The sequence below is a fragment of the Oxyura jamaicensis genome, chromosome 5, assembly GCF_011077185.1.
Source record: "Oxyura jamaicensis isolate SHBP4307 breed ruddy duck chromosome 5, BPBGC_Ojam_1.0, whole genome shotgun sequence".
NCBI lineage: Eukaryota > Metazoa > Chordata > Aves > Anseriformes > Anatidae > Oxyura > Oxyura jamaicensis.
Window position 1 is genome coordinate 17,177,946 of NC_048897.1, and position 25,165 is coordinate 17,203,110.

Genomic DNA, 25,165 nt, shown 5'->3' on the forward strand with positions numbered 1-25,165 from the left:
TGTACAGACTGGAAGCTAGGAACGAGAAGGTTTCCATTATGAAATGTGGAAGATGGAAGACTACAACGCAGCTGAAACAACTGCTCATTGCACATGCGTTTTCTCTGCGTTGTGTTTGTTGTGGAGATGTTCATTTCTCTTCATTTTGGAATGTGGGCTAAAATACGTCTGATAAATTGCTTTCTGAATTGGTTGAATGTTGTGCCCTGGGTGGGCTGGGGAGTGGGTCCAGTGGCATTAGGTCCTTTGTGAGCCCCGTTAGGCTTGGGAGTAGCAGCAAGCCAATGGCAGTGGATAGTAGAGGGCAAGGGAGGAACTGAATTCCTGAAATAAACGTGTCCATCTTTTTCAGGACAAATTGGAAGATTGCCTTTGGGTACAGTATTTCCTGTCAGTTTGGGCTGGCATTATGCCATGCCAATAGCCCAGACTTGTCACTACGTGACAGTTTTTCTGGACAGCTATCACTGCTGGACACTTTTTTTGCTAATAATTTATCCAGAGTTTTGTTTTACATTTCCACTTTATTGTAAATAGAATTAACTCCCACCTCAGAATCAGTCAGCTGTTATTTCAGTCATGCCTTAATGAAAGTTACATGTTACTGCCATTATTTCAGGATTTGCCTGAACGCTCTGGATTTTTTCTGTCATTAGGGATTTTTAATTGATGGTAGATGCTACCTCCTGGCAGTGTGGGAGCAGGCTGCGTGGTCATGTAGTGCTATGGCTGTGGGTACATAATGTGCTAAGTTTAGACAAATGACAAATTGGAAACCTCCACCCCTTCTTCCCTACCAAGGTCTAAGAAAGAAAGGTACTGTAAAACTAGAAGGAAAGTGTACTGCAGGGGGTGCAGCTTCTTTCTTTCCTCAAACATTGGTGAAGATGTGTCCGTGTGACTCTTCTTGAGTATCCACCTGTAGTAATGTGTTTTGTGAGTCCTCTTACAGGGGGAAATAGAGCAGCTGATGTTGACTTCGGAGGGGTAGTTCACATGGATGAAGGTTGTTGCCATGTATGAATGGTAACCCATCAGTATGGATTACAGAAACAGCTGTGATGTTATTTTAAAACGAGTTGGGGTAGAAGGGAGAGTTTGCTCCTCCAAACCAGCCTGTGGTGTTGATTTACCCACTTGTTTTCTCCTTCCTCTTCTTTATCTCCTCTTCTTACTGGAGCGTGGCTTTAGGGATTAGCTTGCTGCTGCTGTTTTTCCTATCGATTTTTTTCACCTCTTTATCAGTTCAAACCACTTATTAGGCAAAATACACTTTCTGGGGAGCAAAAAGTTGTTTGAGTGCTTAGAACTGAAGAGGCAAGTCAGTGAGGCAAATGAAGTCTATTCTGGAGAGTTCAGTTATGGTTCACTTGAGCACAGTTACACCCGTAACTTTTTAGTTTATCAAGCTAAAAAATAATCATCAAAGTAGGAATTCAGAGCAGCAACCTGTTTGGTGGTAGCAGTCATAAAAGATTTTGGCACACCAGTTTGTTTTGAAACCAAAAACCCAACTCTTTTTGGTAGAGCTGCAGTTTTCCAGCATGTGCAGAGGTTGTTATGTGTGTGGTAAGTGGATACTGCAGTTGGGTGGAGGGGCTGCCCTGCAGAGGTGGGATGGTAGGCCTGGGACGGGCAGGGAGGGGTGAGGGGACGGAGCCTGATGCAGATTTCCAGTTCAACTGATACAGGTTGTTAAGATGTCTTTTACTGCTGCAGGTCTTTGCTTTGCTGTCGTACCTTCCTTCCGAGATGTCCTCACTTCAGGAAAGGTATCAAATGGTACCTATCAATGGTTTTGCAAGAACAAGTCTTGCTACAGCAAACCAACTTGCATGAGCTTTGAGATTTTAGTCTTACAGGGTATTAGATGTTTCTTTATAAGAGGATGAGAAAGCACTGACGGGCCGACAGAGGCTAGCTTTGCTTTGGTGGTGCTCAGATGTACGGGGAACAGATGCAGGGACTGAAGGGCTGTGTGCCAGGTACACATAGCATTGCAGCACACTTACACAAAACTTCTCTGCAACTTTGGCAACTTGATTCAAAACACAGAGTACCAGGTCACTGGCTGTGGGGTGCAGTTCACCCAGTTGCTTTATCTCAGAGTCTGATTCTTCGGGCCATCTGTAGGCACCTACCTTGAGGAGAGTTGTGCAGCGTTCAGTACACATGCGCTCATCCAGACAAGCAGTAACTGAAACCCGTGTTTACCATCTTGTCTTCTCCAGACTGTTTTTGGGAACTTGAGCTTCTGGGGCAGTATTCCAATCGTTATAAAATTATTTTATTAAACGTATTTCTGGAAGATACATATTAAATCCAAGCCACTACGATGGCATGTTTGTCTTCTCTGGTATGCAACTGCTCCAGTGTCGTAGTGCTGAACTGTGCGAGTTCCTTCCTTGTCTTCATCTCGAGTTTTTGGAAAATAGCCAGTTCATTATGGCAGAGATCAGATTGCAGAAAAACGGCAACTGCTTACAGGAGAGTGCATAAAAGGTGGTGATATAAAAGTTGACAGGCTTCTGGAGCCTGTGGCTGGAAGAGGGGTGCTGTTGAGTGAATTACACATACAGAACTCACTGAGCACCAGAGCTTAGAAGCAGTAGGATTTCTAACAGTGAGCCCTATTCTGTTACCCGCCATCAGTGCTTTCTAGCATAGGCAATTGGTAAGAAGAGAGTGCTCGATCCTGGCAACTGGTAAAATGCCTTTTGTGGAATTCACTGCCTTTCAGCTAAATAACAGGATTGCATTAATACCTGAGCAATGAGGCATAAGCCCTTAAAGTTTGCTTTAAAACATTTTAATAATGCAGGGAAGGCAGCAAGAGGCAATCATTCTTCTCCGTCTATTTTGTGTACAAGTCTCCATACAAAAAAACAAATTCAGGATCTTAGTAACTGGAAGGTGCTCCATGGGCTGAGGTCAGCATGCCGAGCTCACAGGTACAAGGATAATGTGTGCAGTCAGTAACCGGTCCCTTGACATGATGGAGCATCTACAGCAAGGATGAGATTCATTCGTGCACACAGGCTTTTCTCCAGTGCTTGGCCAAGGCTGTGAAGAAGAATCTCAAATAAGAGTGCAACAAGCATGAACATCTGTGTTTCCTGTTTCAACAGGAACGTATTTTTCTTTCTTCTATAATGACTAGTACACCGAGAATGGCAGTCTTCAAAAAAAAAAAAGAAAGTTAAAGCCACATAATGTCTGAGGAGAAAAAAGGAAATGTCTATTAAAAGATGAGGAATCTAAAGCATTTCACTTTATTTTTGGAAGGTGACTAGGTGTTACAGTAGTCGAGATCTTCAATTAAAAAAAAAAGGATTTTTCTTTCTTCTTGTTTCAGCTTAGAATTTTAATTCACTCATCTTTCTCCTTCTGCCTAAATGATTTTTTTTTAACGATCTCAGGCTTCTCGGGGTGTCTGGCTTCACAGCATGCTGCAATCACCTTGCCTTTGGCCCTGAAGGCTGAGGAGCTCTCCAAAAATAAATGGGAAAAGCCAGAAGCTGTCTCCTCAGCTTAGCATTTTCTTTAGCTTTTCTTAACAGCGGAATTTTGTTGTTGCGGCTCTCAGAAAGGTGGCTCTCCAGCCAGAGCTTCCCCTGGCAGCTGCTGCCCGCTGCCGTCAGCCTCTGCCCTGCCTCTTCCCCTGCCTCTGCCCTGCCTGCAGGCACCTGGCAGGCACAGAGGTGCGTTTTAAGGTGTGTTTCGTGGTGTTTTAAGGGCTTTGCAATTCCTTGTCCCTCCTAGCATTGGCTTCTCATCCGCCCTAGCATCAAGGAGCGCTGAGAGCATGGTAATTCTGAGAACTCTGCTGAGGGAGTGAACGTGTTTTCTTTTCCTACAGCTCTGTACTTACAATAAAGTGCAAGGAAGCAGGCTGGCAGTCAGGAAACCTGTAAAACTCTGCAAATGCAGAGGCGGATAATAAGTACAAATGGTTTTCGTTCTTTCCAAGTTTGGACGTGCCACTTGAGATAAACATATTGCTTGTTCCTCTCAGACAGAGAAATGCATCCTTGTGTGAGAAAATGACTTGCTGGAAAAAGGTACCGCCTTGTTACTTCAGGACTGGGAAGAAGGTACCTGATGAGTATCGCTGCAATCCCCAGTGTTCCTACTGGTTATGTTTAGGCTCTTATTGGCAGGCACACCCGTGTGGTGGCAGGGTGCAGGGTCCCGCCGCAGGAGAAGCCGAGCTCCCTGGGAGGCTCTGTCCCTGGGTCCCTGCCTGCCTCGGGGGGGAATGAGGAGTGCTTGGTGGGTGGGCGCAGCCGTTTGTTAATTGTGTCAGGTCTGTTCTGAAGTTAGCAACGGGAGCTCGCTTAATTCCTTGTGTGTTGATATAGAACTGCATTGTATCAGTGCAGAAATGTAACCATTCAGCCTATTTAATATGTTACTACGTACTTATTTTTTTAATGATAAACTTCATCAAAACCAGAAAGGAAGCCCTCCTTCCTCTCCGTGGAGCCTGTGATGCTCCAGGGATTCTCAGCGCTTTCAGAAGACATCCTTCAGAGTTTCAGAAAGTAAATAAGGTTCAGAACTGCTTCTGCCTCACACAGTTTTGATTGCAATTTGTCTCTTTTCCAGATCAAAGGTAGTTTTATTACTCACTAGTCATAAACCAGCAATTAGGATTGGTGATTTTAGACCTGTGTGCCAGAAGCCGTTTTTCATGTAGCCACCTGAAAACATTTGTCTGAATAAATGGCTTGTGTCTCCTCTGTTCGGTATTGAATTATGCAGAGATCTTGACAGCAGGCATTTTCTCTTGCCTGTTTCTTCTGTTCAACAAAAAGAAAGGAAATATCTTTTTCAGGGGACATTTGAAGATGCGTGTAACATCTCCTCATCCAACTTATGATAGAAATACGGGAGCTAACGTGGAACTTAAAGGCTGAACAGCTGGGCCCCAGGGCGGTGATCAGCAGCCCGTAGGGAGCCAGCAGTGTACCCCAGGGGCCAGCCAGGCCCTCAGGTCAGCACAGGTGAGGCTGCACCTGGCCTGACTTCTTGTTCATACCTTGTAACAAAGATACAGCAATAAGTATAGTGGTGAAATTACTGTTTTTGCAGGTTAAGTCATTTGGTAGGTAAGAGCCTTTTGTGATCTGTATGATCTGAAGCCTAACTCTTCAAAAGATAAAAGAGGAAGTGAGATAGTCCTGCTGCTGCTTCTTGGGATCCCTGACGGGTGGCTTGCCCAATAGAGAGTTAAAGCTAAAGGAACTTAGCGAGAATGGGAGCTTCAAGATTATTTTTTGATAGATTGGAAGTGTTAAAGCATGGTTTGTGGGTGACACAATGATCTGGAACATGAAGTATTTACAGATAAGTGTGCTAAAAGGAAGTGGCATTATTTATTGCAGCATCAAAAATGTATGATTTGTGCATGTGTTTGGCACTTGTAATCTGTAAATGATTTTTTCTTTAAAAAACAAACAGACAAGGAAAGTCTGTAGAGAGCTGTTCCTTGTGTTCTAAGAGTGAAAATTGTCTCTTAAAAGGATCTCTTCCTTCAACTTAAAGAAGGCCAGCCAACTTGCCGCTGAAGACCTACACTGCACATACAGCTTTTGGATAAGAACTGATACAACTATTTAAAATACTTATATTTTTCAATTTTACAGGTACAAACAAAGAAATTATTGATAAGTTTCCTGTAATAACCAACAAAAAGCAGGACAGATTGTTTCCTTTCCCAGGCAAATGTGGATTTGAATTACTGGGATTTTTATTTTTGTTTGAAATCCATTGAGATACCCTGAAGCTGGAGTCATGGTTGCGTCCCGTGTTTGGGAAGAAGAGAAAGTCCTGCTTCTTTTTTCTTGTAAGTGCACAATGAGATTGAGATAAGGCTTTTTGCACACTCCATTTATTTTCCTAGGTTTTACGAATTTTGACGACCTATAATTTACAAATATGAAAGTAAACCAAAAATTTGGTATTCTTTAGAAAGGTTATATGTATTGATTTTTTTTTTTTTTTTTTTAGCAAATTACTTAGAAGTATGTAATGCAGATGTTTGTATGGAGATGTTTTAAAAGTCCATAAGAAACATTTTTGGATCCTATTATTTTCTGTTTTCCTATTGTTTCTTGCATCATAGAAAAAGCACGTAAAATTTTGCAAAGTAGTGAGATTTTGTAAAAGCTTGTGTGTGAATGCTTGTGTGTACAGAGAGGGAAAAGAAAATCAGCCAAAACTGCTTTGCAAGTCACCAACATAACTGGAAATATGTCAGATCTTTTCAATTTTAGATTCCAAGTTTCTTGAGCTTATGAGGAGGCGTATACATTAAAATAAGAAAACAAAGTTCTCCAGTTATATCGCCTTCCAGCAGCCCTGCTCTGACTCCCTGTATTGTTCGTGATTTCTGGGTCTGCTCTTCTGTAGCCATCTGTTCACTTCCCAAAATAGCACTGCTTGTCTCTCAGTTTAGAATTTTTCTCATTATCCTTAATACATTGTAACTTCCCTTTGAATGAAACTAATTTTAATACTGATTTTTAATACATTACTGAATAGTCAAACATTAAGTAATTTAACAACAACACTGAAATTCTTAATTTCAACGTGTTTGGGGATATTGAACGTTAGAAGTAATTCTTGTTTTTCTGTGTTTTCTGTTTGCTTAATTTTTCTGTATTGTTCTAAGTATTACTTTGTTTGGCACTAGGCAAATACAAAATCATAATTCCACTAGCAGACTGAAAAGCAGTTCCACACAGTCACATGGGGAAATTCCAGCTTCATCCCGTGTTCGCAGTGGTTCAAGGCCACGCGTGTGTTGCCTGATTGCTGGCAGCTGATGGACTGCAGTGGCTAAGAGCCTTATCTCCGCACGGGCACTAATTTGCCTCTCTGCTCTTCCACCACTGATTTTTCCCTTATTTATTACCTTACTGTCATTGACATCTCTAACTTTCTGTAATGACTTACGGTCTTTGACATCTTTAATTTTGTAAAATTTGCTTGAGGTTGGTCATCATCAAATAAATACATATTTGGAAGGGGAAAAGAGATGAGCACATGGATGAACAGCACTGAAGCCATTTCATAGGCAAAAGCAAGCATCCTTGCTGCAGAATTTAAAACCTGTTGCATTTAATACGTGTGTGACGGTGAGAGTTTTTCTGTTACAGCAATGCAGAAAACTATGCACGGTTTTAATTTATAAATGGTGATGCTTTTAAAAGTTTTGTTGCCTATGTGGTCCTTACTCCTGGAAGAACTCTCTGGAGGAGCAAAATAGCCCTTCTCAATGACCTGGTGAAGTTGCAAATGTGGGCTTCAGTTGTTTAACAGTGACTATATTGGCAGTTTTAACTAAGGCATCAAGATTTTATTTAAAGCACTTAGGAACATTTTCTAAGTTTAAGGGGGTTTGCCTGTATGGAATGTCTGGAAGGGTTAAAAGAATTAGGTTTCTCTGGACACGTCTTCATATCTTAGTTTTTCCTCTGTTGTATTTTTTTTTTCTTTTTCGTTTTACTTTTACTCCTTTTCCTCAGACCTGTATTACTCAAGGCTGGAGGAGATTGCCCGGATTTAGTCCCGCATTCCACGACCATCAAAAAGCCATCGATGTTCTGCACCACCACCAAATCCCGCTGCTTTTCTTTCGCTTTTCCTCCCGCTGAGTTGCAAAGCCAACCTAATTTTGCCTTACCTGGTTAGATGGGATTTGATAGACCTTCTGGGCTAGAACACTGAGGAGCTAATTTGGGGAATATATAAGCCTTTTTTTGGAAGAAATCTGAAGGGACCTCTGGAGGTCATCTTGTCCAGCTCCCCTGGCCGCTTGACTGTCTTCCTCGAATGGCAGCATTTTTTCTGTGCTGGTCTGTCTTTGCTGGGTGGGAACATGAGATAAAACCACATGAGATGGCCTGTGCAGCAGGGAGGCAGTTCCTCTGCAGGGATATTCTGGTGTCCAGCAGAATTTGTAGAGAGCTTTGGTATTTGTGTGCTTCTCTGAAATCTTAATATGTTGGAGCTCATTCTAAAAAGATGCCAGCAAACTTCAAAATGCTTCAAAAATCAGAATAATGTTGAACTGATACATTGAGATGCAACTCTCATGCAGGGCAGATCATTTTAAAGCCCCATCCAGAAGGGTGCTTTGCACCTTTTTCTCTGTTGTCTTGCGTGAGCTGCTGCTGGAAACAGGTCTGTGAGCAGTTGGAGCCAGCAGGGGAGTACACTTGGGAATCTGCAGACTTCAGGATTGGTACAATTTCCTGTGTGTCCTTGCACTAGGAAAGCAAATGACGTTTTAGTGGTGAGGGAGGAGGGACAGCTTGGCTGAGAAGGTTATAGCCCATCACCCTCTTCGTGCCCTTTGTCTTCCATCGTCCTTTTTGACTCTAGAAGCTCGTGCGTTGTGAATGCAGCGCTATCTTCTCTTGGTGCTTCATTGCACATGCTACGGAGATCGACTGCTTGCCTGTGGGATCGTCTGCAGAAGATTTTCAGCTTCCACAGCAGCTATGCTGAGTTTTGCATAGCAGCTGAGAATCGTGCTTTTCTCTACTACAGTCCTAGTCCATGGCCCTGCTCTTTGCATAAAATAGCAGAGGAGTCATACCCTTCCTGTTAAGAGCTGTATGGAGTTGATTCCTTGGATGTGACACAGTTGGGGAACAGGGAATGAGGCTATGCTTTTCCAGTTGTCTGCTGACTTTTGGGCTGCCTTCTCTTGATGATATTAGATTCTATTTATATAACTAAAGTATACTTATCTTAGAAGCCAATGAGTGGATGGGAATAAGTCCATGAGAAACTTGTTTATAGTCTCATGTTGAAATACAAGTCTGTTAAAGAAATTTCAGCTCTTGCTGATTTGATGTTTGTTCCACTGTGAAATGACAATTAAGTGTATTTTGGCTATTTAAAAAGATTATATCCTTCCTAACCCCTTTCTATGGTAACAGACATGTTATGTATTTTGCATATTAATTAATACAGCACTCGGTTAATACGTACCAAGATAAATTTGATTTTGTATTGAAGTAGACTTGGAGAGTGATTAAACCAAACCACATTGTCTTCCTAGTGGTAAAACTTCTGATGTCTGAGAGAGAGCAGCAGATCAAGGAGACTGAAATGAACAGTTACGTGCCAGCTGTTACACAGACTGTGAAGTCGCTGCTCTGTGGTTTGAAGCACGAAGCATCCAAATTTAACCCAGAACTTAGAAGGCAATTGAACAATGAAAGAGCAGTGTCTTGCTCAGGCGTTAGATTTTTGGTTAGTTTGTCCTTTATTTTCCTGTTAGGTATTTTGGAAAACTATAAAATAGATAAGATAACACCGAAATGCATCACGTAGATCTAGGCATCCTGCTTCTTTTTCATACACTTTGACATTGTCTAACTGATAGGCGTTCCTCTTTTTTAAAATTCTTTTTTTTGGTTGTTGTTTTGTTTTATCATCTTCATTGCTAAGACAGTACAAATGCACGACTTACCAGAATAGGAAAAATGTGCATGTTAAATTGGTAGAAATTAGTTTTAACCTACAGCATGTTATTTGCTTATTTCAAAAGACCAGGCTGAAGGTTTCTTTATTTGAGAGAGAATAAATGAATTCTGAGGTGATAACTGTGACATCTGTCGTAAACTGTGTCATGGTCCTAATTTATAAAATCTAAACAGTTCTGTTGCTGCGTTCATGGTAATCTGCTCCATTTTCATGCTCTAGTCATTGATGGCCAGGGACTGTTAGCCATTCCTCTTGTTAAGGTTGCCTAATGTTTTTCTTTTATAAAATACTACTTTCATTTTTTACTGTTTAATCTGATTTTTTATATTCTGCATGTTTTCACTCAAGCCAAATTATTTTTGGAAGCTTTCAGCTATAATACCACCCAGGTTTTTCTTTCATTTTGTTTCACTTCTGAGACAAAAAATAAAATACAGCTTTGCATTTAAATCAACAGAATAGTTGACCTTCATCTAGAGATTTTCTGGCACGCCACGCTTCGCAGCAGGGTCTAGAGATGCTGTTTTAGAAACTGGCTCTTCCTGAAAAATCTCCTAGTTTTGACCATGCTTTAAGCTTTGGCATAGCAGCACGTTTTCAGCTGTTCAGTGGAGACTGGTTAACAGCTTAATCTCCAGTGGGTTTGGCTTCAGAGGGAGCGCTTTACCTGCCACAGCTGTTACTGGGGATCAGGGTGAGTGTGCGCCATCCCGCCGGCGGGACCAAGCATCTTCCACGGTTGCATTACGGCGTGGTATGGGGCTGCACAAGCAGAAGGTGTGCCGGAGGGATACAGATGTGAGAAGGGATTTCCCCTGCTGGTCCTGGCTCTTCGGGTCTGGCAGGCTGCATCCTGCTTCTGCTCTGTGGATTTGCAGACAGACAGAGGAGGAGATGTGTGTTCCAAGTGAGGAGGGAAATAAAACTAAAATCCAGCAAGCTATTCACTTGGATCTGGTTCTGATAGTCCATGTAATTTCATTCAGGAGGGGTAACTGCTATAGTGGGTGATGTGGGAAGTACTGGACTGGCATATGTGATAGATCATAGCCACTTCCTGAAGGCTTCTTGAAGCTCTCCCAGGGTCCAAAAGCAAGCTAAAGAAATCCTAATCCCCCTTCCATTTTAAGCAGTTGCAGCTAGGCTCAGCAGAAAGCCCAAAACATGATCAAAGTACAGATCCTAAGGAGATGCAGTGCACGTCGTGGCTGTTGACATCGTTGTCTTCGTAGTGAAGAAGTCCTCGCTGTGGCATGCTTAGCAGCTGACTGAGTCGTGCGATAATTCTCTTCAAGGTGGCATTTAGAACCCCTCTGCATGGGAAGAGCAGTGATCTTCTCTCTCAGCCTTGTGAAATGTTAGCACATTAAAAGGGGATGCCACGAAGTGCCATTTCTTCAAAACAAAGATAAAGCATTTCAACTCTTAATGTTTTTGCAAGCTACTGGGCTGGAATAACAACAGGGTTTATATCCTGCTGAACAGGAGGAGGTCAGGTACTCCATAAAAATGCCTCCCTGCCTGACCCTGCCTGTTAGAGGAGGTTGTTTTATAGCCAAGGCACCCGTGCTGGTGGCTGCTTCCTCTGCTCTCCTCAAGGGCTGCATGCAGAAATGACCAGGGAGACCAAAAGGAGGCCCTCCAACCCCATGATTTAGAAAACGAGAAGCCTGAAATGAAATTCTTGTATGCCAGCTTCATTTCTCTCCATGGATTTAAAAATGCGAGGGAGAACATGCAGTAGGCAAAATGGGGGAACAAAATGGACCTGCATAATAAAGAAGGAATATTCAAGAGGAGAGTCACCCACTTTGTTATCAAGATCCTCAATTACTTTTCCAGATAAAAATGATGAGAACTGGAAATACCTTGGGGTGTGTGAGTGTCTTTGTAGGTGGGGGGGATGCCGGTACCAGGGAGTGTTCAATGCTGCCGTGTTCTCTGCAGCTCTGTGCAGTACTTTGTGCTTGGCTGTTTTTTAAAAGCATCTGATGTTTCAGAAAGCAACATTACAGCATCCCATTTAGGGTGTTTATGGAATCTTTCAGGATGCTATTTATGGAGCCTTAATTTATGTGGTAGTTTACTCTCCACCTGTTGGTAACATCTGACAGTATTTCTGTATTTGCATTCTGTAGGTCTTCCTGCTTAGCTCCAGACACTGCAGCACTGTAAAATGCCATGGTTGCCTCGAAACAGCAGCTCTGGAAGGAAGGTGATGTTTCTGCTGGCCATTTTAATAGCGAGGCAGGTCTTACAAATTATTTTAATAGGACGTTCATAGGAGTTTTCAGCTTGCTGATTCTGTTACACAATGTAGCCAGAGGCTGCAAATGCTAATAGCATCTAATGTTAATAGCCTTCCTTTATCTGTTTTGGAAGCCAAGTTTGTGCATTAAAACCACAGTAAGCAAACATGCTAAATATGAAACAGAAGCCTGTTTGCAGAATCATGGAATAACTGAGGTGGGAAGGGGAGCTGTGATGGCCAACTCGTCCAGTCCCCTGCATGACAGAAGTCTGGTAAGGTCGGGTTGTTCAGGGAGTGCTCCTGGTCTGAACTTCCACTGGGGATGGGGCTTCCACAACCTGGCTGGGCCGCCTGCGCCAGCAGTTGACCAAAATGAATTTTATATACGATTTCTCTCTATATTTAAAATTTATATTTTATGTGCTTGCATGTAATCATTTGGTGGATACCTGCAACAATTTTGTATATAGGTGTGTATATATATGTAACTTTATATAAAGTAACAATTAAAGGAGGGAAGATATTTGAATACAGAGTTGGATATACAACTGAATCCAATTGAATATACAACTGAATTCAACTGAATATACAGTTGAATACAGTTCTCATCCCACTGATGAGAACTATTAATTGCTATTTCATGAATACTTTTAGAAACATCGAATGTTGTATTTTTTGGAGGTAAAATCTCTTCCATTTCTAGTTTTTGCTAATTTCTTCCTGCTTAAGGTTTTACATGAATAGTTCTCTCTGAGGAGAATACAAGTAATTAGCAAGAAGTCAGCACAATTCATTAACAATATCTGTTACCATTTTGTAATTTACTGCTGCAAATGCACAGAAGTCAGTAGTGGAAATCTGGGAAATTCAGGGGATCTGCATACCAAATCTGCGTAGCACAGAGTTGTAACACAGCCTTTTTATTTTTTTGAATTGGGTGCTGGCTTCAAGGAGAGGAATTCCAGAATGAACTAGTAACTTGTGCGAGGTATGCAATTTCCCAGTTTCCCAGCCACTCAATAGCCCATTTACAAGGGCATTTAGCAGTACTGAGGAGCTCAGAATACACTTTTCAAAAAAAAAAAAAAAAAAGTTTAGCAGAGATGTGTTTCCTTCTTTCCCAGTCCTTGAGCAAGCAGGGAGGATACAGAGCACACTAAGACAACCAGTGTACTTGTACAAATTAGGCTTTCGGGAGGGCCACAAGAACACGCCGCTCTTCTTGCACCGTGTCACACCCAGACTACAGATCATAACCAAACCTCCTCAGCCATCGTGACCGCGGCAGCCGCACGTGCCATGTGGGTGAGCGTAAGTCAGAGCCTGTGACCCCAAGCGCCGTGGCTTGCCAGCAGGCAGGCACACTCTGCCCAGGCAGGCAGGCAGGAGCCAAAGTGGGACTCCGCTGCTGTGTCCGTCTCATCTCCTCTCCAGGGCTGCTGCCTTGTCTGGCTTCGTTGGGCAGAGCTGGCGAGAGGGGACCCATGGCAGGCTGCTGTGTGCCCTGCTCCATGCACTAATGGGAGGCTGCTGGGTTTCTCTCGAGCTGCAGGTGATTTAAACAGAGCGAAGAGGAGCGACTGTTTCCATGGCGTGTTATTGTCCTGCAGATGCCAAAACGTCGTGCTGTGGTCCGGACAGCTGATTGATTTGATTCATTGCCCCTGTAAGGCAGCAAATTAGTGCTGACAGGCTGTATAGGCTTTAAAGACTTTTCCCATTTTATTGCTTGCTGTAGGCTAAGAGTGAAATATTGTTAAAGATTTGGAATTGGCCAAGAGAGGGAACTAATGGCTAAGTGTAAGCAGTCAAATATTAGCCAAGATTATCTCCAGAGAATATAATTTTCTGTTCAAGGGGGAAAAAAATGTTGTTGTATCTATTAACATTACACAAGACAGGGCCAGCAGTAAGAAGACAACATTTGTACATTGCAAAAATGTGTTTAGGAATAGCAAAGACTGAGTCACTGAAAGGAGACAAAGCAAGTTAGGTAAATGTGCAGCGTGATGATGACACAAAATCCTGTTGAGGTAGCAAAAACAAATGGGAGGAATAATCTTGACTGCTTATTGCATTAGTGATTCTAATTCCATTGTAACTAATAAGAAATGCAATTTTGAGCAAGGCTAAAATACAGCAGCACAGAAAGAATACAGAACAGATAGAAAGTTAGTTTAAAAGCATGGAGGAATGTGCCCAGGAAGAAACTTGGAGTTAAAGCTCTCTGGGCTCCAGGAAGAAGAGGGTTGTGCAGTGCTAGAAGGCAGTCCTACTCCCTGTCTCGTGTAACAAGCTGAAGACCTGCAATTAAAGCAAGAGCATTTTAAACTAAAGACATATTTTTTATGCAATTCATTATTTGTCTTTTAAAATCATTGTTTTAAAATACATAAAGAAAACAACATGATGATAGTTGCAAGCTCTAGGACTTGTGTTAATTCAGAAATGAGTGGAAGGGAAGACTGGACACTGAGGCCCTGGGGAGTGAGGATTACCCAAGTGCCAGCAGGTCTGTTTGCATTCTCTGTGCAGCACTGCAAAGCCACGTTGTTGTATGCTGTAACGGGAAGTGTGGCTTCTTAAATCTTGTCACTGATTGTGCAAGCCTGAGCTCACAGGTCTGTAAGAAGCTGTCAGTGTTTTGGGGACAGAAAAAGTGGATTGGTCACATGAGGAGTTTACGTAAGAAACACGCAGTGTTTGGGGATAGAATGTGTCATTCTGAAATTGAAGTCGAATTTTTCTTGTAATGATTGTGTTTCTTAAGCTGGCACAATGATGTGTGATGTGTTAGCACAGGCATACTTTACCATATTTAAAAGTGCATCTACCTGAGATTGACTGTAGCCTTGATTAGGGCACGCTGCAACCAAGAATCCATGTAAGCTGTGTAACTGTGCCTGTATAAATGCTGTGAATTGTTTCAGATGCTGTTAAGTAAGCAACTAAACATGTTTTCCCAATCTAAATAAAACACAATTAAACTAAGATTAGGGATAAGAATTTTATGGCTTTTAGAGTAATGGCAAAAACAAAACAAAACAAACAAAACAACAACAACAAAAACAAACAAAAACAATAACAACAAAAACAAACAAACAAACAAAAAAAAACAAAACAACAAAAAAAAACAACCTCTCAGACATCCTTTAAAGAAATAAGCAAAGCCGAAAATCAAGTCCCTGTAAGGACTGCCATTTAAAGGAACGGTTCTTGTCATCTGCTCCAAGTACAGCTGTTGCAGCCTGGGATAGAACTAACGATGTCAGAGAAGTCCAAAAGGAGATGTTATTCCTCAAAAGGACTTAGGTGTTTTTCTTTCTTTGGTGTGGTTGTTTGTTTTTAAGTCTTCTCTTGCTCTCTTCCATGTGGTGACTTCCTTTTCTTCCCTATTCTAGATTTTTTTGTGGTTTACAGCCAAGGAAGGTGCAGAAAAAACATGATATTGGAAGTGGTTGCTGAAAAAAAATGATTTCCAATGAAGAGTAACAGGGTCCAAAATGAATCACACCATCACAAATTTAATACTCATAGCTGCAAGGAATTTACATTTTTATTGGGTGCAAACAATTAGAGGTATTGATGGCGTGACATCTCTGAAGATTTGAATGTCCTTGATGGCTTGAGGTTTTCCTTCTGAAATTCACCTCATTACTGCAGAGAAGATAGTGTGGTGGAATTAAAGCTCAGGCTTGTTAGACATGAAATGAATATTAGATTAAAACCCAAGACAAAACTTAAAGCCTAAGGCCACACAAATATTGTGAAATTTAAATGATAAATCATTCAGAAAAGCCGTAATCTACTAGACTAATGGATACACAGAAGAAATGGCTCATTTAATTGCTGTTAGAAAATGTGAGAAACCTTGGCAGGGGGAGGAGGTGTCTTAGAGTTTCATAGTCTTCAGAGAAGCTTCAACATAAATTTTCCAGCATTAGCAACCATGGTGTAGCTTGCCTCATGTTGAAGAACAATTCCTGTCATCTAATCTATTCCTGAGTCTGTTGGGCACCAGTTTGTGCAGTTTCCTTGCCCTCACTGTTCTTAGAGAAAGATTATTCATGAGGTTTCACCCCCCTACCTCATGGAACATTTGTTTTATTTCTTAAAATGTTCTATTTTTTTGCAACACTACCCTTTATCACTTCTCCTTCTGTTTTTATTTTGCTGATGTATTTATATAAACACATCAGCTTCAACCATATCATGCTTTCATTTTGTGAACCTGATCAAGAAGGCTCTTTTCATCTCCTTTAAGGTGTCCTTCTTTTCTTTATCATTGTAGTAGCCCTCCTTTAATTTGGCTTACAGGTGACTTTACTGCTTCCCTACGTTTTTCTGTAAAAAAAAAAAAAATCTGTATCGATTCACGTTCCCTTTTTTTTCACATCTAAATGTATTCTTGGTTTATGATCGCCCCGGTTTTCACTAGGTCATCTCAACATTTCTCTCCTTGTTGCTTTTCTGGTAGATGATCTCCTTTTTATAGTAGTAGTTCTTTGTCAGTCTTTGTCAATTTTAGCGTTTTGTAGTATTTCATCTGAAGGGAAGGGAAAGAAGACTTGCTCTGCTCTGTGATCCGATAAAGTGTGGCTTGAAGAGCCCACTATGCGATATCATTAAGGATGTCTTCTTGAAAAAGTGCTTTTACTTAATGTAGTTACACTTTGAAGTGTATCTCAAAACTATGAAAAACAAAGCAGATGACAGACGCTTTCATCATGTGTGAATGCCAGACGTATGCAGGGAGTCCAACTAATCCTTACAGTCCTTCTGTATTTCAGATCTGTGAAATGACAGCTGATAAATAGTTTGTCTGCTGTGCCAACCTCTATCTGGTCAGAGCGGATAAGGACGGATGTATTGTACTGGGGTTTGCTGATGGGGCAGAGAACACTTGCGTTGGGTGGATTTTGGTGAATGGAATTAACCAGGTTAAAATAAGCGTGTTCTTGCTCGTCTGTTGAGAACTTTTATTTGGGGGTGAATTGTAATACATGAGTTGAAATTACATCTAGTCTTGTAATTATAGCTAGTTCTGAATGCCCAGTGAAAATAAGCATTACTACTAAGTGGAAGTTACTGGGTTGCTTTTTTATTTCAGGTGAATCTCAGCAGTGTAATGTCTTTCACCTGCAAGGTCCATTGGATAGCTTAGCGAAGCAGCATTTATCTTCCTTTATTTTCCCATCAGGTTTTTATGTTGTTTCGTATGACAAAGATTCCCACCAGCAGACAGCGAGTACTTAGGGAACCAGGCTGCATTATTTCTGCTACTCACAGACAACATATTTTCTTAGCAGTTCCAAGCATTTGCAATTTGCGTACAGACTAGCAGTTCTTTTCATTCTGTAAAAACGTCACAAAGATTTGTGTGCAGATACGCAAGTAGTAAAAGTGCTGTTCGTATAATTAATTGGCTGTCTTCGGCAATAGATCTGGTGAAGGTGCTACAAAATTTCTGTAATGTGCCATCTGTTTTATCTGTGTTTTCTGGCTGACATGCACTCAAAAAAAGAATGGCAGTAGCAGAGAAAGAGGGTTCAAGCAGGATGTTTATCTCTGATGTTACTGATCGTGGGACAGGCAAGATGCCTGAAAAAGCATTGCAGTGGTAAGAGCAGCTATCTTTACATTCATAAAGTATGCCTATAGGACAGCAATTCTCTGTCTGCAGGAGACTAGGCTTTTAAAAAGAGATATTCTGAGGTCTGAGAAAAAAAAGTTACCTTTTCACATCCTAAAACCTAAGCTTCTTTAGCAGTCTTTGTTGTTAGCACTTTGTTGTTTTGAAGTCTACCATATGTGCAACTCTGATAGGTAAAGGTGGGTGCTTGCTACACTGTGTGTGATAGGCCTCTAAAAGCAAATTATTTGAATCCTGTTCAAATAACCACCTAAATCTGAAATGAGACTTTTGAATGTTTTATTGCAAGCAAAACCAGACTAGAAACAGTCTGCTGTGCCAGACCACTACTTTCCATGGCACCCCTAATATATTGAATATTTATTGTATTTCTCAGCTGCTGAATGAATTCAGCATAAAAACAAAACAAAAAAACTAAACATATAAATGATCATATAAAAAGAAGGGTAAGGGAGAGTTCTGTTACGGAAAATCTGCCAAAAAATCAATACTGCTACAAACAGATTGCTACAGACAGATGAAGTCCTGCTAAAAAGAACTGAACTTATCACTACGAGATCTTATCACTGAAAGACAAAAGTGTAAGAAATTGATATGTTATACTTCAATGTATAATATTAAATGTTGTAACGATCCATGTATTTTTAAAAGTAATAGTACATGGCAATTATCAATTATTATCCTTTTGAGTGTAGTATTTTCATTGTCAGGATGATTTTTTATCAAGAGGTAACAACAACTAGTCTAAAACCAGTTCAGACTTGTGAAAACCAAGAGAGAAATCTGGAAGATTATCATACTTTTGAGTTTTCTAGAACTATGTCCTCTTGTATCAGGGGAAGCAAACATTATAATGAATTTTCTTTACTATAAGATAGCCCTTCATTTTTTGAGGTAACAGTTGTATTTTTTCTAAAGCATGTGATATGAATATGACCACCGACAGCTGTAGCAATGGAGGTGCTTTGTTCTAAAGAGGGCTCTTTCATTTATTGGGAGGATGCTGTGTGGGTTAAGTTTTAAAGGGCTATATTACTTATAAATCGTTGGACATGGGGAAAAAAATGGTTGAAGTTCACAATAACTTATATCCTGCCTCCACTTGAAGAAAATATTAGTTTACCTTTAGAGTTAACATCTTTCTTCTACTTTGAAAATCAACACTTAATCATTCATTTTCCCTTAACATGGTTTCATTTAAAACTTCTAAGGAAAGAAAAGGCAAAAATGATATGGGCATATTTAGAAGTTCACAAATGTCAAGTGGGAAGGTCTCACAACTGTCATAAGCTTTTTTTGCACATTAGAGTGTGAATGGTGATTTTAACCTTTTCATACAGGATTTTGTACACTGTGTAATTACCAGGTGAGAAAGAAGTTCCCATACTGGCTTCTCATTTGCATTACTCCTAGGCGTAAGGCTGGACTGTGGTCAGAAACTGAACCTCAGCAATGGAAACCAGGAGGTGAATTTAGGAGGAAAGTTGGGAGAATTGGAGCTATTGCTAAAACCTCTTCATTCCTTTTGATACCTTTAACAAGTAGTCACTTTGAAGTCACATTGTTGCATGGAAGTTTACTGACCTCTCCTTAGTGTGATGTTTTTCAGACCATGTTTTTCCATGACAGGAGGCAAATCAGTCTGTGCCTATGATATGCATTGTATGTGCTCCATGCATTTTAGGGAACTTTTACTAATTCTCATTTCTCCTTGTCTGCAAGAAAGTAGGGGTGGGGGTGGGGGCTGTAATACAGATAAGAAGCTAAGCCACGTAGCATGTGTGTATGTGTTCAGAGGGGAACAGCTAGCAATTCTGTATCTCTACGTAAAATGTGCATTCAACACTGCTTAAAATAACAACTTTAATAAACTTCGAGGGTTTTAAAAACGCACCACACATTAAACTTTGGAAGAATTTAGAAGGGCAATAAAATCCTGTGATGGGCTGTGTGAGCATTCATGCAAATCTTCTATTGAAAAGTCTCTCTGATTGCACTTTAAACACAAGAAGCTGGGCACGTCCTTTTTGTGTGCCGTACAATTTGTGGCCCTGATGCGGAGTTTCCTTCTGCCTTTTCTTCTCCTAGACCTGAAAGCACCATTGATCATGCCAGATCATTCTGACCTTTCTGCCATACCATCAAACACAGTTGCACTTGAAGTCCTGTTTAAAACAAAAGGCTTGCATTTCAATTCAATATTTAGGAGTATATCCCCTTTTAAACAAGATCCATTGTTGATTTACAGTTTCTTAGGCAGTGAGAAATGCATCAAGAGTTCAGTTTTATTGTTTCAATCCTTTGTTTACTGTGAACACTTGTTTTTTTCCCTGTGCTAGAGTTTGCAACAATGTGAGGGAGCGTGACTGTGCTTGTACACAGGCCGGTGAAGTACTCTGAAGTGTTCCTGTGAGAGCTGTTAGTCCAACGTCATCGCACTGAATTATTTCCTTTCACTGGAAACTCTCCTGTTGCTACCAATGCTAGTGATTTAACTGGCAATTATACTCTAATGTTAGTTTTCAGGTTTTTTTTTTTTTTTTTTTTTTTTTTTTTTTTTTTTTTTTTTGGTAAACCAAGCTGTTGGAACTTCTTGATTCTCAAAAGTGGGTTTGAGATTGTTCATATTTATCTGAGGCATCAGTGTTTTCTGATTCTGGCTACAACACTAGGTTGAAAAGAGGCTTGCTTGCAAATTAGCAGCTTCTCAGTGTTCTGACTACTACAAAATGAGGAGGTACAGTTGAGGCCTTTTTCAAAGCGTGCAGATATTTGACTTGAGCTAGGCTTTTTAGCAAATGCTGGTAGTGCTCAGTTTTGCTAACTGGAGGAAGGCTTTGAAGTTTTCAACTTCTTTCATAAAAATAGCATTGTAGTATTAGGGTTGAGTTTAGAAAAATAAGACAAAGCTTCTGGCAAATCTGGGTCTTCATTTCAAACATTTATTTCAAACACATCTTGTTTTATGAACTGCTTGAATTATATGCAAACAAATAACAGAGAGTTTTAGTGATGAAATACTTTTATATATATCTTTTATTTTCCTTTTTAAGAAAAGTTTTAGAATAATTGTGATAGCGTCTTCACTTGTAGTTGTGGTTACTTCCAACAGGGAAGTTAGGAGGAGACAGTAGGAAAAATGCATCACGTTTAGATCAAATATTTAATGCGTTAGAAATGTTTGATATGTCAGTAGTGAACAAAACAAGATTGACTATCGTTCACGCTGAGTATGGTTGGCATAGGAGACATGTCAGTACACCACTAGTTAGGACCAGTCAGTAGGCAGGACGTTCTGCTTCCTGTCTCATTGCTGAACTTGACAAGAGACAAATACGGACTAATCCCCTTAGCTATGACTTTTTTTCCCCCCATAAAATACAGAGTATAGGTAGTTTGCAAGTCTACTGCTTCCTGACTTGCTCTTTTAGCTCAGCAGTTTGAGACTTTATATTCGAGACTCTTGGGTTCCATGAAGTAGCGGGCATAGAAATTAAACATTTCTGAAGGCCCAGGATGTTCATGGGGAGCTTCCCTGGCAAGTAGCTCCTGCTAGCACTACAGTTAAATTTCAGTTTAGTGTAGTGATAACGAGTAATTTGTCTCTGGAGGAAAAAGCCAGGAGTCCTGAACTTTGTCGGCACAAGCAGCTGCTGTAAGCCCGAGGCTGAGAGGCAATTACCTCAGCGCCTCCTCACCGGCCTGGGCCGGGGGGGGGGCAGGGGGGTGTCCTGCCGGCCTGTCTGGGATCCCAGGCTATTACAGCGTTGAGGTGCCAAGCCGGTAAACTTGAATGTTACCAACACTTTACAAGTATGTCTGTTATTATTGTCGTATACTGTTAGCTGTCAGGCTGTGTGAGAGATTCCCCCCCCCCCGCTCCCCCCTCCTCCCCAGCCCTTTCTACTGTCTTCCAACAGGCCTCTTCTAAGCAGGCTGAGAGACTCCTGAGGTGCTTTGTGGTTTTGTGGGGCTGTCATGGTGTGCATCGTACTCTGTGCAAATAAAGAGCGTATTTTGGGAATGACATGCATTTTTTTGGTGTTGATGATGCACATGAATACTCATCGATGTAAATTGGAGAGAGTATCGCAATTAGAGAGAAGTAGGAGCACGTGCCTTTGCCGATGATTTTAAATGCATTCCCTTTCGTCAGCTGTAAGAGAGGCTGTGTTCTGTATCAGAAAGTGACCAGTAGTGCATTTCTTCACAAGTTTCCCTTGGTCTGTCAGATTACCTTGCTAATTACAGCAAATTGATCTTTACACTGATTTTGCCATATCACAAGCTCTGTGTTCTTCAGAAAGTTTGATGTAGTCTGAAATAGCTGTAATTCCTTTGAACTGATGCTGATTTATTAGAGCATTTGTACCAATACTTTCTTTCAGCCTCTCAAATTGACTGTCACGTTGAGAGAAACGAGCCCATGTGTGAACAGAGTACCTGTGCTAATACAGTTAGCAAAGAGAAAGGATTTGGAGTTTCAAGGGTGAATCATACCATTTTTTATGTAGCGAAGAAAAAAACCACACACTAATATTCTTTTACACTTTGTGAAATTTACTATGTTGCAGTTTCTTTAATTGTTGCAGTAAATAAGATTGTTTCATATGAAGTTCGTAAGTTGATTATAAGCCATTTGGATAAATTCTTGCTCTTAACTGTTTGTTTTGGCAATTGATTATATTAAACATCTAACCCATGAAAAATTATGATCTAAAATGTTAAACACATAGCAACTCACTGTTTCTGATTAGCTAAAGAATACAGAACCATGCATGATTAAGGATTCTCCTGTTAAGTGTGTATATTGTGCATTCAGGGTTGCTTTTGAGACTTCCTGTACATGCAGATGTAGAAGTATTAAGGACACAAGCTTGAAGCTGCTTATTTCTGTGTAATCTGTGATACATTGTTTATCACTTCCCATTCAGCTGACTTACCTTAAGATTAGGTGAAATGTTGCTGAAAATCAGACTTCCTATGTGAATGTCAAATTTCACACAACACCCAAAAAGATTATTAGTTAATCAACAGAACCACATTTCATTCTTAAATTTCCACCTCTTTTGTTTCTCTGTTTTGTTTTGTTTTGTTTTAATTTTATTTCTATTTTTTTTAGTGAGTGACAGTTGCTTCAGGAACCTTGCCGAGGATCGTAGTGGGATAAACCTTAAAGATCTGGTCCAAGACCCTTCTTTGTGAGTATCTGGCTCTTATTGCTAAGCAAAGAAAAGCTTCTTCGTGATATCATTGTGAGTAGTTTTGTAATTATATCAGTAGTATGATGTACACTTACTGTTTTAGTGATAACATTTGCCAAGCTGTTAGATGTTAATACAGGCACGTATTATTAAAACCATGTTTTCTATCTACTTCTGATCATGAGCTAACATCCAGTGAGTACATACAGTAAAGGGTACAAAGAGCAATCACCAGAGGAAACAGGTTGTATGTCCAAGTATTTCTGTGGAAGAACTCTATGTGCATTGTCACCCCTCTTTGTTGAAGTAGGAGCCACCAGGAGATTACTCGATAATTATGTTATTGTCAGTTGTCTTAATATTAAGAATTTGTACTTGTATTTGTTCTTTGTACTTGATTACATACAGCTGATACTCATTCCTTTTTCCACTACTTATTTTGATTCAAGTGTATGGATGATATATTTTTTTACCGCAAGGCAAGACTAGTGCTCTTCATCTGTGTAGGATCTTCCTGTAAAATAAAATTCAATCTCATGAGCTCTGAGCCAGACTTGAATTTTATAAAACTTTTGTTTATTCAGTTAATTTTAGTACTGGCTGAAAATGTTCTTGCTAGTGTGCCCAAGTGTACCACCTGTTGTGGAGGGAAGGAAAGGAGACGAAAAAATCACATTTTTAACAGGAATAATAGTGCATTCCTCAGTAAGTCCTAATGTGATGGAGCCTGTATGGCAGCAGAGCATGTCTTTTAGCAGTGTTTGGGAAGTAGCAGAAAATAAGGCATATTTGACATCGTTTCAGTTACAGGTGATTTTTTGGTAATTGAAGTAGATGCAGAATGTTTTGTCACATTGATACAGATAAATGGCATTATGCGTGTATACATGCACTATTGGGAAATTTTTATGTAGTATATTTAATATACGGTAATTCATGCTTCCAAAATGGTAGAAGTACAGGGGACAAGTAGAATTGTTGCTTGAGAGTCACAGAATGAATAAAAGAAGTTTAAGTTTTAAGTGTCAAAATTGAAGGACTTCATTTTCAACCAAAGTTTGTCTTTGAGGTGTTTTATTCTTCCCCTTGATCATTGTATGTGTTGTTTTGAGCTGCAAGTAGGCTTATATGCGGCACACAGTTCTGGTTTTGCACCTGTAGAGATTACCTGCAGAAAGTTACTTTTGTTGCATGTGGTGTAGAATAATGATTTTCCATGCCATTTACAGAAAGTGACGAAATCTTCCAGTTCCCTTCCCTGAACATAATTTATATGAAGATTGCAATATATTATTATAATCTATAAAATAAAATAAATGGATTTCTGTTGCTTATGACATAGAAGTGTAAGTGACTGAAAAGTACCCCTTTGAAAGTCTGGATACAGTCAAAAACTTCCATTAGTTCTCAAGGACTGTTATGACATTTCTATTGTATGACAGGAAATAATGCAAGAAAACTCTGCTTCTTTCTGCCTAATGATAGGACTATGTATACTTGGTTTTGTCTTTCCAAATTTACATTCTTGCAGTTTTAATACTGAGTGCCTATTAAGAGTTCTTGCAAAATGTTGTAATTGTGTGAATGAGTCTTCAAATACAAAGAAGTAATCCAACATGTAAGGCTGTATTGTTCAGCCCAGCCTTTTGTGGCTGACTTTAAGGTGCCATGGTTTCTGAATCCTTCATGGTGCAAGAGGACAATATGGGGCTGAAGAATGACTGTCAGTCAAAGAGATATTTTAACTTTTTCTGAAATAAAATAAAGTTTATTTTAAAACTTTAGAGTATTTGGCTAAAATTTTCACCTGCAGTGGTTAAATAACAAAATAACATTTAGTTCATCCTCTTTGACAGTTTAATATCTACAGTTCTTTGGTGCTTATTCACTCTGGCTATAGATCAACTGCCTCCTTCCCTTGTAATCTCATATAAGATACCAACATCAGATTTACATAAAAAAAATAAATCTGGTGCTCTCTCTGTGAAGGCCTCTGTCACTTGAAAGGTTTGGAGTACATTTGTAATGTATGACACTAACAAAGTAGTTTAACAAAGAAAGTGCAAGAGATTCTAGGTTCATTAGCATATAAATACTTGATTAGCTTATACTTTTAACAGGAGTTCACATTAAGAGCAGATAGGCTTGCAGTCAAGGTAGAAATACAATATAATACACCTAGAGCATAGTATCAAAAAAAGTTTGTGTTTTTCTATTAGGATGGTTTGATGCATCGTGTAAAATACATATTGAATAGTGTCCATCTCTTGTGAGACTTAGCTGTTTGTTACAGTTTTCCAAACTGTATTGGCACCTCCCTTGTTTGTCACTTTTAGCTCTATCACAGACAGAATTTCTCTTCTGTTATTGCAGAAAGCTGTCAAATGGATTCTTTTTCTGCAGGGCTGAAAGCGTGGCTTTACATTGAAATGAGTCTCTGTACTGATAGCATTGTAGGGTTTTTGGATTAGTGTCTGATTTATATCAAGTGTGCTTAATTATCTGGGTAGGTTTTTTTTTTTTTTTTTTTTTTTTTTTTTTTTTTTTTTTTTT

At 40.0% G+C, this 25,165-nt stretch overlaps 1 protein-coding gene across 6 annotated transcripts in view; it reads left to right on the forward strand.

Annotated features, from left to right (window-relative positions):
• Window positions 1-25,165, forward strand: part of GPHN (gephyrin) — a 295,654-nt gene that overhangs the window by 73,268 nt on the left and 197,221 nt on the right. For 5 of the 6 annotated variants that reach the window (XM_035326893.1, XM_035326899.1, XM_035326900.1 and 2 more), the window contains one exon: window positions 22,531-22,609. In XM_035326893.1, coding sequence (XP_035182784.1) covers window positions 22,531-22,609 — 79 coding nt within the window. Of the gene's footprint in view, window positions 1-22,530; window positions 22,610-22,647; window positions 22,664-25,165 lie in introns of those variants that run through there. The other variant, XM_035326896.1, reaches the window with a different exon arrangement.